The 15,401-nt window shown below is 46.3% G+C and overlaps 1 protein-coding gene across 10 annotated transcripts in view; it reads right to left on the bottom strand.

Annotated features, from left to right (window-relative positions):
- NCAM1 (neural cell adhesion molecule 1) overlaps nt 1-15,401 on the bottom strand; it is a 357,436-nt gene that overhangs the window by 30,772 nt on the left and 311,263 nt on the right. For 9 of the 10 annotated variants that reach the window (XM_081544728.1, XM_081544725.1, XM_081544721.1 and 6 more), the window contains 3 exons: nt 14,982-15,078; nt 14,498-14,668; nt 12,315-12,446 (listed from right to left, as the gene is read on the bottom strand). In XM_081544728.1, the coding sequence (XP_081400854.1) occupies nt 12,315-12,446; nt 14,498-14,668; nt 14,982-15,078 (400 nt within the window). Of the gene's footprint in view, nt 1-5,005; nt 5,048-6,625; nt 6,674-12,314; nt 12,447-14,497; nt 14,669-14,981; nt 15,079-15,401 lie in introns of all 10 variants that reach the window. The other variant, XM_081544720.1, reaches the window with a different exon arrangement.

Raw genomic sequence — 15,401 nt, 5'->3', positions numbered from 1 at the left:
ATTGTGACAGTCACAATATTAACAAATTATTTTGTCACTCCTTTGAGCTTAATTAGGCTATAAGTTTATTTCCTTTGCTGCAAGGGTCAATGGTGTGCTTTTGGATTACATGGCGATCATCAGTCATGGTAATTGTTAAATGACTTTTGCTTTGATTTTTCTTTCCCCCTGCCTGGGGCGAGTGGCAGGTCACTTGCAAAGTGATACCTTGGCCATTACAGCCAAACTGCTCTAATTCCAAATTCTTAAATCTTTCATTTCAGAAAGTCCTCAATCTGCGTGAATTTTACGAAACACTCTCACTGGTTTCAAGCAAATACAACATTTGTGATGGACACGTTTCTCTCTATAGGTGTTCAATGTTATGTTTTCATGGAAATGTGATATTTTATAACAACTGTGCTTTGGAGAACTACTGGATTAAGTGAGACAACCATGCTATAAACCTCACTTACAACATTGCTTTCTGGGAAATAAAGTTTATGAACTATCTGGTAAAAATTCAAGGGTGCAAATTCGGCTGTGGTTAAAGTGATTTTACTGTAGCCAGATTTCTTGAAGCAAAATATTAAACTGAAGGCTGTCTTGGTATCAAATTGTCATCTAAAGGCTCCAAAGGTTGATGAATTTTGGACGTGCACTGAGAACAAGAGGAAATCTCTCAAATGAGTTCGCTTAGGAAATCCGAGACAGGAAGAAATGAGTGGGCCCTACGTGCCAGGCTGTGGTCCCAGATTTATTTCATGATTCAGAACAAAGAGTTTTACCTTCTGTTCACCAGCGTGGACGACATCATCAGCACCATGCAAGCCACATGACAAAGTCACATGATACGCACGCACATGATTGGTTGAAAGGAAAGTGGAGGAGATCACATGGAAAATACAAAAAAATTAAAAACTGATGTAAACAATGGGCAGGGAGAAAAATCAACAACAAAATCACAGACTAAATAAAAGGAGAAATTAAATTAAATTAGCAGCATATATAGGAAACATTGGGAGGGCAGTAAAACTGCCCAGAAATAGAAGACTAATAAATCATAAAGAGCATTTGGTTAACAACACCGATAAGCATTAGATACAGCTGCAACACTGCATATTAATACCACATCAAGGAGCATGGACACTTGTTTTGAAATGGGGAGTTGTCTCTGTCAGGACCCGGATGCCAAAGTCAATCCAGGAGACTGTTGAAGGAGAAGAAAAAGGCAAGTTATTCTTCACAGATTCCAGAAATGTCGGCATCCTTGGGAAGCAAGTGCAATGAAACAGAATGTGGTCATGAAGGAAGAGTCCCATGATTGGGTGCCCTGGAAGAATAAAATATCATATTACATTAAGAAAAGTCATTTCATGTTTCCTTCGGAGCAACGGGGAGAGGGGTGTGGGCCGAGCGAGGTCTGCTGGGTGCAGGCAGAGAAGGTGGCCAGGAAGCTCGTCTTACTTCTCTATCCATCTACTCAGGTTATCCAAGGGCGTGACAGTCCCCAATCAAGACACAGCTAAAAGGAGGAGCCACTAGTTTGTTCTCGACATTTGTGAGTCTGCTTCTTTTTTGCTATATTCACTAGTTTGCTGTATTTTTTAAATTCTACACACACGTGACATTATACAGTATTTGTCCTTCTCTGTCTGATTTTTTTTCACTTAGCATAAGAGTTACCAGGGAGGAAGAAGTACAAACTACTTGGTTTAAAACAAGCTACAAGGATATATTGTACAACACAGGGAATCCAGCCAATATTTTATAATAACTACAAATGGAGTATAACCTTTCAAACTGTGAATCCTTCTATTGTACACCTGTAACTTATAATATTGTACAGCAACTATACGTCAATAAAAAGTAAAATAAAAAAGTAAAGAACCATGAAGTAGTATAATAAAGATTCTAGCAAAATAATAAAAAAAGAGGCCAGTGAGGAAAGGGAATAGGTTTCCTTCTGGGGGTTGAGGTCAGAGCTCTGTCAACGGCAGAAACCGAGCCCCTGGCCCAACGAGCTAAGAGTTGGACATCAGACATACGCTTGGGTGTTTGTGGACACAGTTATCTCTTTAGACTTGCAGTGAACGGATAAGACATGAATGTGATTTCTACAATGAAAAGTAGTTTTCTTCTTTGGATATGTCTACGTTCCCTTTTGACCTGTGTTCTATTTACATCTGATTTTTTACTGTATGACTGTGTTTCTTCTAAAGGCCTTTTGGGTTCCCCACCTCAACTTGCACAGGCCAAGGGGCACTTTGGCTGTCACCAGTAGAAGCTAACGGAGAGAGAAGGTGGACAGAGAGGCAAGGTGAAGATTCGTTTCCACTCAAAGCACACCACTGTTTAAGTGATTCGAGAGAAATGCTTCAATCAAATGAGGGCCCTCGCCACTGCGAGCTGGTACAGCGTTCGCTTCTCACTGTCTGACGCTGCATAGGATCTGGCATGTTCCAACCATGGGTGCCTGCAGGGATTATACACAACTGAGCAGTTTCTCCTTTTTCTATTTGAAAGTGAAAGTGTTAGTCACTCAATCGTGTCCAACTCTTTGCGACCCCATGGACTGTAGATCGCCAGGCTCCTCTGTCCATGGAATTCTCCAGGCAAGAACCTTGGATTGGGTAGCCATTCCCTTCTCCAGGGAATATTCCTGACCCAGGGATCAAGCCCAGGTTTTCTGCATTGCAGGCAGTTTCTTTGCTGTCTGAGCCAGCAGAGTACCTTCATTCACTCATAATTATAGATGGAGCCATACACACATACACACAGAAAGCAAAAAGCAAAAGAAAGACACTATTTATATTCACCCCTATTGACCAATGATCAACAGATTTTTGGATGCTTCTCGCTACTCTGCTGTTAGTTCCACTGCAGTTCACACGTGCTACATTCTGCCTTGCAGTTTAGAAACACATTCATGCTCAACACAGGCTGCTGCTCAATCGAGTCTGTCTTTCTATTCTCCCAGTAACCACTGGGACCTACAATTTGGGTCAGTAGTCAAGTGGTTCAAAATTAAGAAGACTCAAACTTTCTTCTCTTTGGATGTTACTACTCATCATTTGATCTGTGGGTGGACATGCTTGATGTTTAAAAATGAAACCTACATTGGGGGAGAGACACTTAATTCCTCCATAATGAAAAACTGAATCCAAGATTGTGTTTTACTTCCAGAGAAGACCAACCTACAGTGAGACACCTTAAATACAACCCAAGTTACGCAAGGACATTGTGTAGCCCTTTCCTGCTATGCTCGGCACGGCATACACACTGCACCCAAGATGCAAAGGACTGGAGCATCGCTGTTAGCAGAAGAAAGGGTGTTGTTAGTCTCATTCCTTTTCCAAATGCAAAGAAACCCATCACTTGAATTAACCCATGCGAGCACAGCTCATTGTCGCCTGCCTGCTCTGCTGACAAAATGAAACCTCAAAAGCATCAGGAATTAAAATTCACTGCAGCACGCACATGGAGGGAACACCAAGAAAGCAGACCCTCAGCTATGTTCTGCAGGAGAAAAAAGAACCATTTAATGCAACACGCAGGAACTCTTTTCTTCTCTGTTCAATTATGCATCAGAAACCCTGGCCCACGGAGCGGAGTGGGAGCCATATTTTGCATTCTTGCTTTCTGCCTTCTGCTCTGCCTGCCTTTAATGGGATGCATGCCATTTTCCCTGTGTACTCAGAAATATTATAAAATCTAAAACTCATACACAACTATGGACACACACACACACACACACACACACACACACACACACACGCTCCAGTTGACTCGTCAGGGGTTTCAGGACTAACACACAAATGCACTTCATTAGAGCATTACAAAGATGAGTTCAGAACGTTTCAGAAGGTTGTGATGGTGTAATGTTTTCCACAACGGGAAAGACAGGACAGTTTGGCCCTGACTCCACCATTAGGAGATGGATTCCAGAACTTTCATCTGGACTCCCAACATACAAACTTGAGAGAGCTTGGTTGTGCTTTCTCAGGCCATCATTTTTCTAGCACGAGGGAGGTAGCACGGGGGGAGGGACACCCCTCTCCTTCCCCGTGTGCTCAGGGCAGTGCGGGAGCAAAGGAGGGCGCGGTCAAGGAGCAGAGGCTCCTTCCTGCCTCACCTGCTCCCTTTCCCCGGGCAGCCAGCTTCTCCTGTTTCTTCCTTATTTTCAGTCTTTCAGGTATTCTATTTTAATGCGTGTGTGTGTTTCTGTGTGTGCGTTTCTCTGTGAGTGTGTTTCTGTGTGTGTGGGGGGTCTCTGTGTGTCTGTGTTTCTCTGGGTGTGTCTGTGTCTGTGTTTGTGTGTATCTGTGTATGTGCATGTGTGTGTCTGTGTGTGCATGTGTGTGTCTGTGTGTGCGTGTGTGTCTGTGTGTGCTGTGTGCACGTGTGCGTCTGTGTGTGTGTTTGTGCCTCTGTATCTGTGCATCCGTGTGTGTGTGCATGTGTCTGTGTGTGCACATGTGTGTCTGTGTGTGCAGGTGTGTGTCTCTCTGTATGTGTATCTGTGTGTGCCTGTGTGTGTATCTGTGTGTACACGTGTCAGTGTCTCTGTGTGTGCCTGTGTGTGTGTCTGTGTGCATGTGTGTCTGTGTGTGCACATGTGTCTGTGTGTGTCTCTGCATGTGTGTATGTGTGTGCCTGTGTGTGTATCTGTGTGTGTGTGCACACCTCTGAGGTGGAGAGATAATGAAAGCTGAGAAGAGATGTTCTCCTTTTGTCTTCTCAGCATTTCTCTAACCCTTTTCTGTTTTTTAACTTGCGGGTAAATTTGGAAAGGTCTCCTTGTGCACAGAGATCTCTTCAAGAATCACCCCTGTCTTTTGGTGACGCTAGGTCTGCTCTCTTGGCAGGGCAGACAGCATGCTTAGGGACCCACACCAGGAGAGAAGCCTCCGAGCATGCACAACTGTTGCTTTCAACACTCAGGGGACTGGGACAGCACTGGGACCCAAGAATCCACTCTACACAAGCAGCAGTCAGGCCCAGGGCAGCTAAGCTCTGTACTCACTAGATGGTTCGGTGGTGGTAAGGGCAGGAAGAGGCCAGGTTGCTATGGAAACATGAAGGATGGAAAGGGCACAGAAAGGTGAAAGAGAGCACAGAGATAAATTAAATTTACTGATACATACATGTATGTGTGTATATATATTAAGGCATTATTATAAAGAAAAAGAGATGGCAAAGGAGGTATGCTCTCATTTCCTTCTTCCCTGATTTATCAGTATGAATGTAGATATTTTAAAGAGATGATGAGAGATTTTGCTGACAAGTTACTCTCAGATGGCAAGTCATAACGTAACTCTTATTTATTCTTACTACGAATTCCAACTACCACATGCTGGGCATTGTGTCTTGTATTTCTCCTACTTAAACTTTGATTTTCATAAATACCTACAAAGTAAGCAGAATCTATCCTTCCTTTGGGAGATAAGGAGTCTGAGGTTCAGAGAGGTGGGGTGACTCATTCAAGGTCAGGGAACTGCATGCCAAAGCAGGGGAGCTTGGAGCTGAACCTGGTCGCTGAATTCTTATGGTTCAAGTCCACTGCCTGGAAAGCAGTGCAAGAGTGGGGGGCTGTTTCCAAGTCAGACAGATGCCACAAAGGGCTGTGGGCTTGGGGCTCCAGTCACTCCCGAGGCTACTCCCGAGTACAGGGCTTCTGATGCACCACGGGGATATGGCCAGCTAAGCGGCCTCGCCTGCCGCACTGACTGTGTGCTGAGCACTGGCTGCCATGACATCCTGGGTCTTGTTCAGCTGCCATCTCCCTGCTCTTTCCCCCTAGGAGCGCTGGGTTCATCACTGCAAACAGTGGGAGGCCCGGGGTGCTCCCACCCCCGAGGACTCAGGGGAACAGAAGGACAAGGCAGCCAAGTGAAACGAGGTGGTAAATGAGAGAGGCTCAGACACGGTGACAAAGCCAGAGGCTGACCAGGTGACACCACTGCCAGGCTTAGTGGCACTGCTCCCGGGGGGGCAAATAGCTTGATAAACCCTAGGTTTGTTGTTATTTGGGAGAGGGGTGCGATGACTTCTCCTGTTTTATAGAGGAGAAAAGCAAGGCTACCTTGTAAAGGGTTAAATAATTTGCCTAATGCCTTCTGCCAGGCACATCTGCAAGCAGGCACTGTCTCTTCTCCCACAAATATTTACAAGAAATGTATGCAGTTATGGAGACAGCAAAAGCTACAGGCCTTGCTATCTAATTTCAACGTCTGAACCCAACTGTGCCAATTAAAATGCCGGGTGAAAACATAACACCCCAAACATTTCTTATGACCCTGCGGAATTGACATTTTTCTTGGCAAAATCGTTTGGCTTCTCCAAATAACCAGCTGACTACGAATCTGGAGGACAGGGCTGGGGAAGCCACAGCCTTGGGGAGCCTGCCTGCGGGATTTTCTGTCCGGAGCAATGCTTTTCACGCACCTCCTCCTGGGGGGGACTGCCCCCCGAACCTGAGTGGCCCTGTGCTTACATCTCATCTCATTTGCTCCTCTAAAACCCAGCGCTGCTCTCCACCAACAGAGTGGAATTATCACCTGGTGGAGGAGATCACGCCAGACAGACACACTGTGGCCGGCAGAGAGCCACCTGCAGGGAGAGGGAAGATGGAAATGATACTCACTATCCAGATGAGACAATGGAACAGGGGTGGAAGAGCTAGCAGGAGCCGCTGAGGAAAGAAAAATGAAGGTGAAAAAAAAAAGGAAAAAATAAAAACATCATCGAGGCACACAGACACTGAAGGGAAAAATGGGAGAGGCAACCAGGGGTGTCAGTAGGAGAAGCTGAAGTGAGTTGCAGTGGGAAGAACTCCATGCAGGAGAACAGGTGGCCTACAGCCCCTCAGAGAGCAGGGCTCTCTGACTTCAAACCCTGAGCCTGTGTGGCTGCCCAGACCTGTGGTTCAGGAAGGGACAGGGCCAGGAACAGCTGCAACCCTGTGAAAACACACAGGCAGTTCAGCATCTGTCTCCATAGGATCAGATGTCTGGAGGGAAAGACACCTGGCCCCCAGCTTAAGGTGAAACAACAGAAAAGGGGAAAATGACCTTGGCCGTGACGTTACCTACCTCTTCATGTGTTTACATATAGGCCCACACCTACAGAGATGGCACATATTTATAGCAAAATGTGTGTGTGCATCGCTCTCTGATTTTAAGGTCCCAATGAAACAGAAACAATCATCTTCCTTAATGTCTGTGACTGGGCAACGTTGGGATGGTTTGGGATCTGGATGGTACAACAGCCACCGCTGTCCTCCAGCCCCTAGGAAATGTGAAGCACTGGCTGCTGCTGTGTATGTGGAGGACAAAGCAAATGAACGTTGAGCCAGGGCACGCTGAAGGGACTGGGACTAACCAAGTAATGCTAGCCAACTTTCTGCACGGCAAACCTTTAGAAATGGTGCGTTTGAGACATTTTGGACACTAAATGGATCTTTAGTTTTTCAGTGCAAATATTCAAAAGTTGTTCCGTCAACAATCACAGAAAATAGGCCCCTTTGAGAGCTAGATAAAAATTCGGAAAAACGTCACCCTATCTCCAACACTGCCTTGACACTCATGGTTAGGTCTTTCTACCTTGTTAAACCATCCAGAACAATGTCACTGGAATCAGAGCAAGACAGGCTACTAACTCAACCTGACTTGACAGTCTGGTTAATTCTGATAAAAGTGTATATCTCTCTTTCTCTCATTCTTTCTCTTTTATTTTTTTGGCTTAATTGTATGTACAGTTGTCCATATTATTCTGGGTGAGGGATGGGGTTTTATATACTTTAATCACAATATATTACAATGTATTAACATATTTGCCATGTGCCATCTAAGGGGCAAAATATGAAACTACAAATTTCAAGATGCCGTTTTTAAAAAGTAGAGACTCACTTGTAATCTTTATACCCTGTAAGAAATTGTCTATTTCACTTCATGGTACAGAAGCAATTGAAGAGGTAACATTCAGGCAATGAGATTCTGAAGGTGTGTGGTTCAACCATGGAGGGAAGAGTCATAATAAATGATCATGTCACTTCTTTAGGGTTTTAGTAGCTCTAAGAAGGAAGCAGCCCCTCCGGGGGCAAACAGAGGTCATGAGCTTTCCACCTAAGAGCTTCCTGACAGCATGCAGACACCTGGCCTCGAAATACATGAAACAGGGACATCTTCCCAGGCTGGAGTTCCATTTGTCCCATTGGAGCCTTGGCTTTCATTGCCTTAAACAAAGGAACCTCCCAACACGTAAGCCAGGCTTTCTAATTGGGTGGCCCCAAAGCAGCAGTCCTTGAGATACTGGTGGTATTGGCTAGTTTCACCTGCTCATCTCTGCTGTGACATATTCATACCCCTGAATGTGGTGGAGACCATTAAGGAATCATGAAGCAACCCTAATATTGAGACATTTCAAGCAACTTCAAGTGATGAGCAAATGGCTCTCCCCTACACCTCCCAACTCAGGGGGCCAGCAGCATCAACTCTGTGCAGGGTGCCAGCTCCTCCTGACCTTGATCTGTCTCTTCCTCAGACCTGAGAGTGTACCCAGGGCCCACCTCCAGGGCCACAGAAGCAGTCTGTGCACCTGTATCCCAACATCACAAGAGGTGAATGCACTGTCCGTGAAGATGAGCCAGCCTCAGATGCCCCTGGTTCTTGGGCTTGGCATAAGCCTGCAGCTAAACCGATGGCTGATCTTGTTTAAGTTCAGATAACTTTTGTGCCTCTCAAGGAATGGGAGTGAGAACTCTGAGAAGGTCCTTCCGAAAACTTATCCTCACTTCCTAGCATCAGTAACTGGGTTTTGTCCTGGCAGTGGGAAATGCTGGCATCTTCTTTCCAACTGTAACCTTTTCTCAGGATGGGTTTAGGCACAACAGGTTATCTTTTGAGCAAGACCCTCACTTCAACCCTAGGAAGGCTATGGAGGTGCAAGGAAAGACCATAACGATCAACTTCAGTGGGAATATAATCATCTCTTATCCTGCTCAAGTTCTAGAAAAAAATCACGTTCAACCCTAAAACTGTGCCATGTTCTCTTTGTCTAAAAGAGGTTCGCTTTTTAATTCTTTAAACCATAATTTAATTAGGTGATTGAGAAAACTGACTTTTCATGTCACTAGCAATGCCTGCTGCTGCATTACTCATGACTGACTTGGAATGAAGGACTGACCCCACCATTTTCCAAAGGACTTCTTGGAATCTTGCTTGGTTAATCATCCATTTTCATACTGGCAGATAACAAACAACAAAATCTAGAGGTCTTCTTTAAAAAAATATTAAACACTGGCTTTTAAAACACAGTGTCTGCTATAAAAATTCTCACCTTAAAGAAGGCTCGGCTGGCAATGAATGAAAACCACTTACGACCTTTGAAGTTCAAGACCCAGTTACTCAGATTCAGTACTCAAACCCCAGTTACTGGGTAGACACTCAGAAGGAGGTCTTGCCTCTCTGTGATGTTACTAAGCCAGCCTTTGTTTACAGATAAAATCCAGAGGAGTGGACACCTGAAGACCAGGTTAAAGATCCAGGAGGAAGATGCCCTTGTGCCTTCTGGATGCTCTGAGGGCAGAGCTGAGCTGTCGGCCCAGAGCAGACGGCTGTCAGTCCTCAGTAACCGCTCCATCCCCCCTCCACTCTATCCGTGACAACTCCATCCCCACTCCATGCAATCCGACTCCTTCCAAAACTGGTTCATTCAGGAACCAACTCTGCTGAGAGAGTAGATTTAGCCCTTGTTCAAAATCTCAGAATGTCTACACCGAGCTACTTAGTTTCTGCTGGTGCTGCAATATTTCTGAATAAAGTTCAAAAAGATAAGCTCCCCTGAATGCCTTTTAGGAGCTAGGAGCTTTTCATGAAAAGAATGTACTGCTGAAGACTTCCATCCACCCTTCTGAGCTCAGCCTGGGAAGAAGCTGAGCCTCAGTGGATGTGAAGCTCGGGGACATCTATGCAGGTAGAGACCGGGCTACAGTTCAGCTCCTGGAGCAGCAGGGATGCTTCTGTTACTCTTGCTTCCAGGTCCACTGCTTACAGCTTACAAAATTAGGATCTCCTTTTTGGGGAGAATCACCCCCTTTCCTCATTCTTGGCAATACTGCTACTAAGTAGCTGGCTGTGTGCGTGCATGCCAAGTCGTTCAGTCATGTCCGACTCTTTGCAACACCATGGACTGTAGCCCACCAGGCTCCTCTGTCCATGGGATTCTCCAGGCATGAATACTGGAGTGGGTAGCCTATCCCTTCTCCAGGGGATCTTCCTGACCCAGGGACAGAACCTGGGTCTCCTGTATTGCAGGTGGATTTTCCCAAACATGGAAATACATGTTGCAAGTAACTTAGTGCTAAAGCACAGAGTTCACCAGTTAAACTGGGAGCTTAACTCCCCTGCAGGAGGTACCCGTGATGTAAACCCATTCATGCTGCTTGGGGTCCCCCACTCATGCTCCTAGAGCCTTTCAGCTACCACCTGCCAGACAGAAAAGGGAGGTGCAGTCCTTTCACCTCCTAAAAGCAAACGTGAAAAGCCTTCTGCGTTCTCGTACCCATGAAGGGATTCTGAATAGAGGCCTGGAGAGGCTGTGGTTACTTTTCCAGCATCCTGGCTAACGGTGAGACGATGCCATATCCTTATTCAGAGGCCCTTTGCAGACCTCCAACGCGCTTGGCTCAGCAAAATGCTGCCACAGGGTAATCGTCACACACAGAAATTAATAAATAAACACAATTTCAAAAGACAAAAAATTTGCATGCTCTAAAACAGGACGAGTGTTAGCCTCTTGGAGTAACCTACAGACATTAACAAGAGCACAACTAGACTAAGGTCAGTGTGGTTAGGGCCCGGACGGCATCATCTACTTCAGCCTCTAGGGGACAAAAGGGACTGGAACTAAATTAAAAAACTAGAACTAGCAGATGTTAACGCTCTAGAAACAGGTAATGAGGTATGAAGAGGCACTTACGTGGAAGAGGGCTATCTGCATATCCCATGGATGGAACACAGACGAAAAGAAAAGACAAGAGACAGACCCAAGAAAAAAAAATAAGATGTGAAAGAAATGAATAGGATCTGCAGAACACATGGAGCTGGAAACGCAAATTATCAAATTATTTCAAATCCAGAGAGAAGCAATTCCTGTAGGAGGAAGATGAGACAGGCTCTCTACTTCTGCGAAGAGGCAGGGGGATCACTCTGCAGGCCCCTGACCCCATAGGGAAGAAAGCAGAGGATTCTTCTATATGCCTTTTGACCCCATGAGTCAGAGGGGGGCCCAGGGAGCTCTGTGACCACCAGGGGAGTCTTGCTACAGCATCTTCTTCACCTGGATGGACTCACCATCCTCCCTGGGGAGGCACTCCATCTGTGGAGGGACTGAACTAGACCAGGGCTCACCCAGAGCTTGGCTTTGTGTGGGGAGGGAGGGAAAAGTATGACAGGCTTGGCTTAAGGAAAGAGGGAGCGATGGAGGCAAACAGGACTGCAATCCTGAATGCGATCAGAAAGAAGGGTCTCCTGAAAGAGGCCGTGACCAAGGAGACCCCAACGGCACTCCTGAAAAGGAGGAGGGGCAGGAACGTCAGAGGCCATTTTTTCCCTCTTTATTTTGTTGGGGTTTTGCTCCTGCTCATTTATCCTACAGCAGGCTCTGTTTCCCTGTAACTGGATATCTCTGCTTCATTAAAACCCCACCACTAATTATGCCAACCATCACTGCCTTTCCTGTCTTCCTTCAAGTCACCAGGTGCTTACAGCCTGCGTGAGTGTGTTTGTGTGCATGGGTGTGTGCTCAGACGCTCAGTGGTGTCTGACTCTTTGCAACTCCATGGACTGTAGCCTGCCAGGCTCCTTTGTCTATGGGATTTCCCAGGCAAGAGTATTGGAGTGGGCTGCCATTCCCTTCTCCAGGGGATCTTCCTGACCCAAGGATTGAACCCAAGTCTTCTGCACTGGCAGGCGGATTCTTTACCACTGAGCCACCTGGGAAGACCCTAGGACCCTTGTGACAAAGAGCAAATCTCCAAAATCTGTCCCCACTGTGCTGTCCTGAGTCTCCTCGGTGCCTCTAATAACATGCGTGCGTGGTTTTCTGCCCCGACTGTTACTCTAACAAGCTGGACCAGCTATTAGACTGTGTCACCAAGCCCTTTGAGAAAGTGAGGATAAAGGGAGTGGTATCAGCCGCTGCTGAGGGCCAGAGAACTAGGAGGTGGGACCACCGTGAGCAGAGGGACCTGTAAAGACAAAAAGCTGTCATCTGAACAATGGATGGGTTCCCCCCACCCCCAAGGGGCCGAGCAGGCAGCGGGCTGTACTTACGGACTGGCTGTGTCTTGAACTCGGAGGCAGCGCTGATCTCCCCCAGGCCCTTGCCATTGAGGGCCGCCAACCGGACTGCGTACGTCGTCTCGGGCTTGAGGCCCACGATGGTGACAATGCCCTCCATGCTGGCTGTTGCAAGAATACGAAAAGGGTCACAAAGAGGGGAAAGCCTATTGGTGAAATAGTGCAGCTGCTGTGGAAAACAGTACAAATCCCTCTGCGATTAAAGGTAGGATTCGATCCAGCAGCTCCAGTTCTGGATATATGTACCAAATGACTGAAAGCAGGGACTGGAATAGATATTTGTGCAAATGTTCACAGCCGTCTTGTTTACAACAGCCGAACTGTGGAAACAACCCAAATGTCCCCCGACAGATGAATGCATAAACAGAACGTGGTCTTCCATACAATGGAATATTATCCAGTTTTAAAAAGGCATGACATTCCGATGCACTACAACATGGATGAACCTTGAGGACATCACACCAACCGAGATAAGACAGATACAAAAGGACAAATTCTGTATTATTCCACTTATATGAAGTACTTAGAATAGTCAACTATACAAAGACTATTAATAGTCAACTATGGGCTTCCCTGGTGACTCAGTGGTAAAGAATCGCCTGCTAATGCAGGAGAAGCAGGTCTGATCCCTGGGTCAGGAAGACCCCCTGGAGGAGGAAATGGCAACCCCCTCCAGTATTCTTGCCTGTGAGATCCCATGGACAGAGGAGCCTGGTGGGCTACAGTCCGTGGGGTTGCAAAAGATTCAGACATGACTCAGAGACTAAATAACAACAACAACAACCGAGTCAACTCTGTAGAAAGTAGAAGGGTGGCTGCCAGGGGCTGGGGCAGGAGGGAATGGGGAGTTGTTACTTAATGGGTATTGACTTTAGGATGAAAAAGTTCTGGAAATGGACAGTGGTGACTGCATAACGATTTAATGCCACTGAACTGTGAACACTAAAAATTGGTTAAAATAATAATTTTTATGTTATATATGGTGCTCACTCAGTCATGTTTGAAGTTTGCAACCCCACAGACTGTAGCCCACCAGGCTCCTGTGTCCATGGGATTCTCCAGGCAAGAATTCTGGAGTGGGTTGCTGTTTCCTCTTCCAGGGGATCTGTCTGATCTAGGGATCGAACCCGAGTCTCTTATGTCTCTTGCATTGGCAGGTGATTCTTTACCACTAGTGCCAGCTGGGAAGCTCATATTATATATATTTTACTACATTAAAAAAGTTTACTAGAAACAAAAAGTCTGTTGGACATGGATTAACCTGCCACAAAGTCGGTTTGAGGTTTCAGGGCGATGTCAGGGAGGTGGAGGATGATTTTTTTCTAGTTCTAATCCTGATTACGCAGAAAGTCCTCCTAGCCCTCCCTAAAGCTGGAGTGATGGGAGCTTCCTGGAAGGATGAGTTCTCAGTAAAACTGAGTTGGAAGATGTCTCTGAATTGCTGTGACACTGCGTCCTAATCCAATCCATTCTCAGCTCTACCCTCATTTCTGGGATTAAAAATTTCTACGGAAACAAAACTTACTTCACTGAGTTATTCCAATTAAACCTCAAAGGGAGAGTCATACGTAAACACATTCAATGCTCAGGGCAAGATGAGCTGAGCTCAGAAACTTCAAACTGCAGTCATCCAAGGGTCATTTTTCAAATCTTTGGAAATATATCATAGAATTGATTTAAAAGAGCTGTCTCGCTGGCTCTGCTTATTAGGTTAATGTCATAATTACACAGCAATCCCTGAATATACCCAAGCAGGACTGGATGGGTGACAGCAGAGAACCTGAAGCACATGGAACCCCAATATGCAGAGCATTGTAGACAGGACTCCTCTGGGTTGTGCTTAGCACCTAAGCAGGGCTTCTGCTTGGAATGCAGCTGAGCCAGCCTCATCTGTCCTGGCACGGTCATGAGAATCAGGTTCTGAAGTGCCGGGGGGCAGAAGGCCAATAGCCCCACTTGAGACGTGACCACACCCTAAGGCGGGGGGCCAGCGACGGTGCTGCAGCACCAGGACATCAACGGGATGGCAGGTGGTGGCATCTGGCATTCCCCAGTAGGGGGGTGTCATGTCAGAAGCCAGGATCCGGTAAACTCAAGGGGTGTGTGTGTGTGCCCAGAGACATCATTTGCAAGTAAACCCTGACTCTGCAACTTACCTTCCTTGGCATCATACCACTTGGAGTGCCACACCTCCTCGCCCATCGCTCTCCACTCAGCTTTGTATTTGAGGATGGGCACCCCGCCTGTGGCCTCTGGCTCATCAAACTGCACCTGTGCTGTGCTCGAGTATGGCTCCACCTGGTCAATGGATGGTGAGGATGGGGTGTCTGTGGGGAGGACACAGGTGGAGACCCAGGTCAGTTGGATTTGGCCCAGAACGTAACTTCCAATTATGAAATATGACTCTCTTATTTAACTCTTGAGAATCTTGTCATTTGTATCCTGTCCTCCTGGTCCACCCCACCATATAATTCTCTCCCAACACACCCCATGTCCAGATCCTTAAGCCCCCTTAGCTCTCAGACTCATTATCCTTTGGTTGCTGACCCTTACTCCCCGTTCTTCCCACCTTCTGTCATCACAGAAGGTCATGAATGGACCAGCCAGGGTGAGGGTGGTGTAGCTGGAAGGGGTGCTCACCTGCTTGGACAAGGATGAATTCCAAAGACTCCTGTCCGATGCGGTTCACTGCGGTACAGTTGTAGTTTCCAAAATCATTTTCAGAGTCTGGGGTCACCTTTAGAGAGAAGGAGCTCTTGGGTTACAAGTGTCCACGGAATGTCCACAACCTCAGGTCTTTATTTACTGAACTAAGTATAGAATCAGTAAAGCTCCAGCTCATAGAGTTGGTAGATGCAAACTATTACATACAGAATGGATAAACGACAAGGTATAGCACAGGGAACTCCATCCAATTTCCTGGGATCAACTACAATGGGAAAGACAGTAATAAAGAATATTGCATCTCTGTGTATAACTGACTCATGATGCTGAACAGCAGAGATGGCCACAACATAGTAAATCAACTATATTTCAATAAAAAAGAAAAAAAAAAAAGGG

This window comes from Giraffa tippelskirchi, chromosome 11 (assembly GCF_054371585.1).
Source record: "Giraffa tippelskirchi isolate mGirTip1 chromosome 11, T2T-mGirTip1v1.2.pri, whole genome shotgun sequence".
NCBI lineage: Eukaryota > Metazoa > Chordata > Mammalia > Artiodactyla > Giraffidae > Giraffa > Giraffa tippelskirchi.
This window is presented reverse-complemented; position numbering and strand designations above follow the sequence as displayed.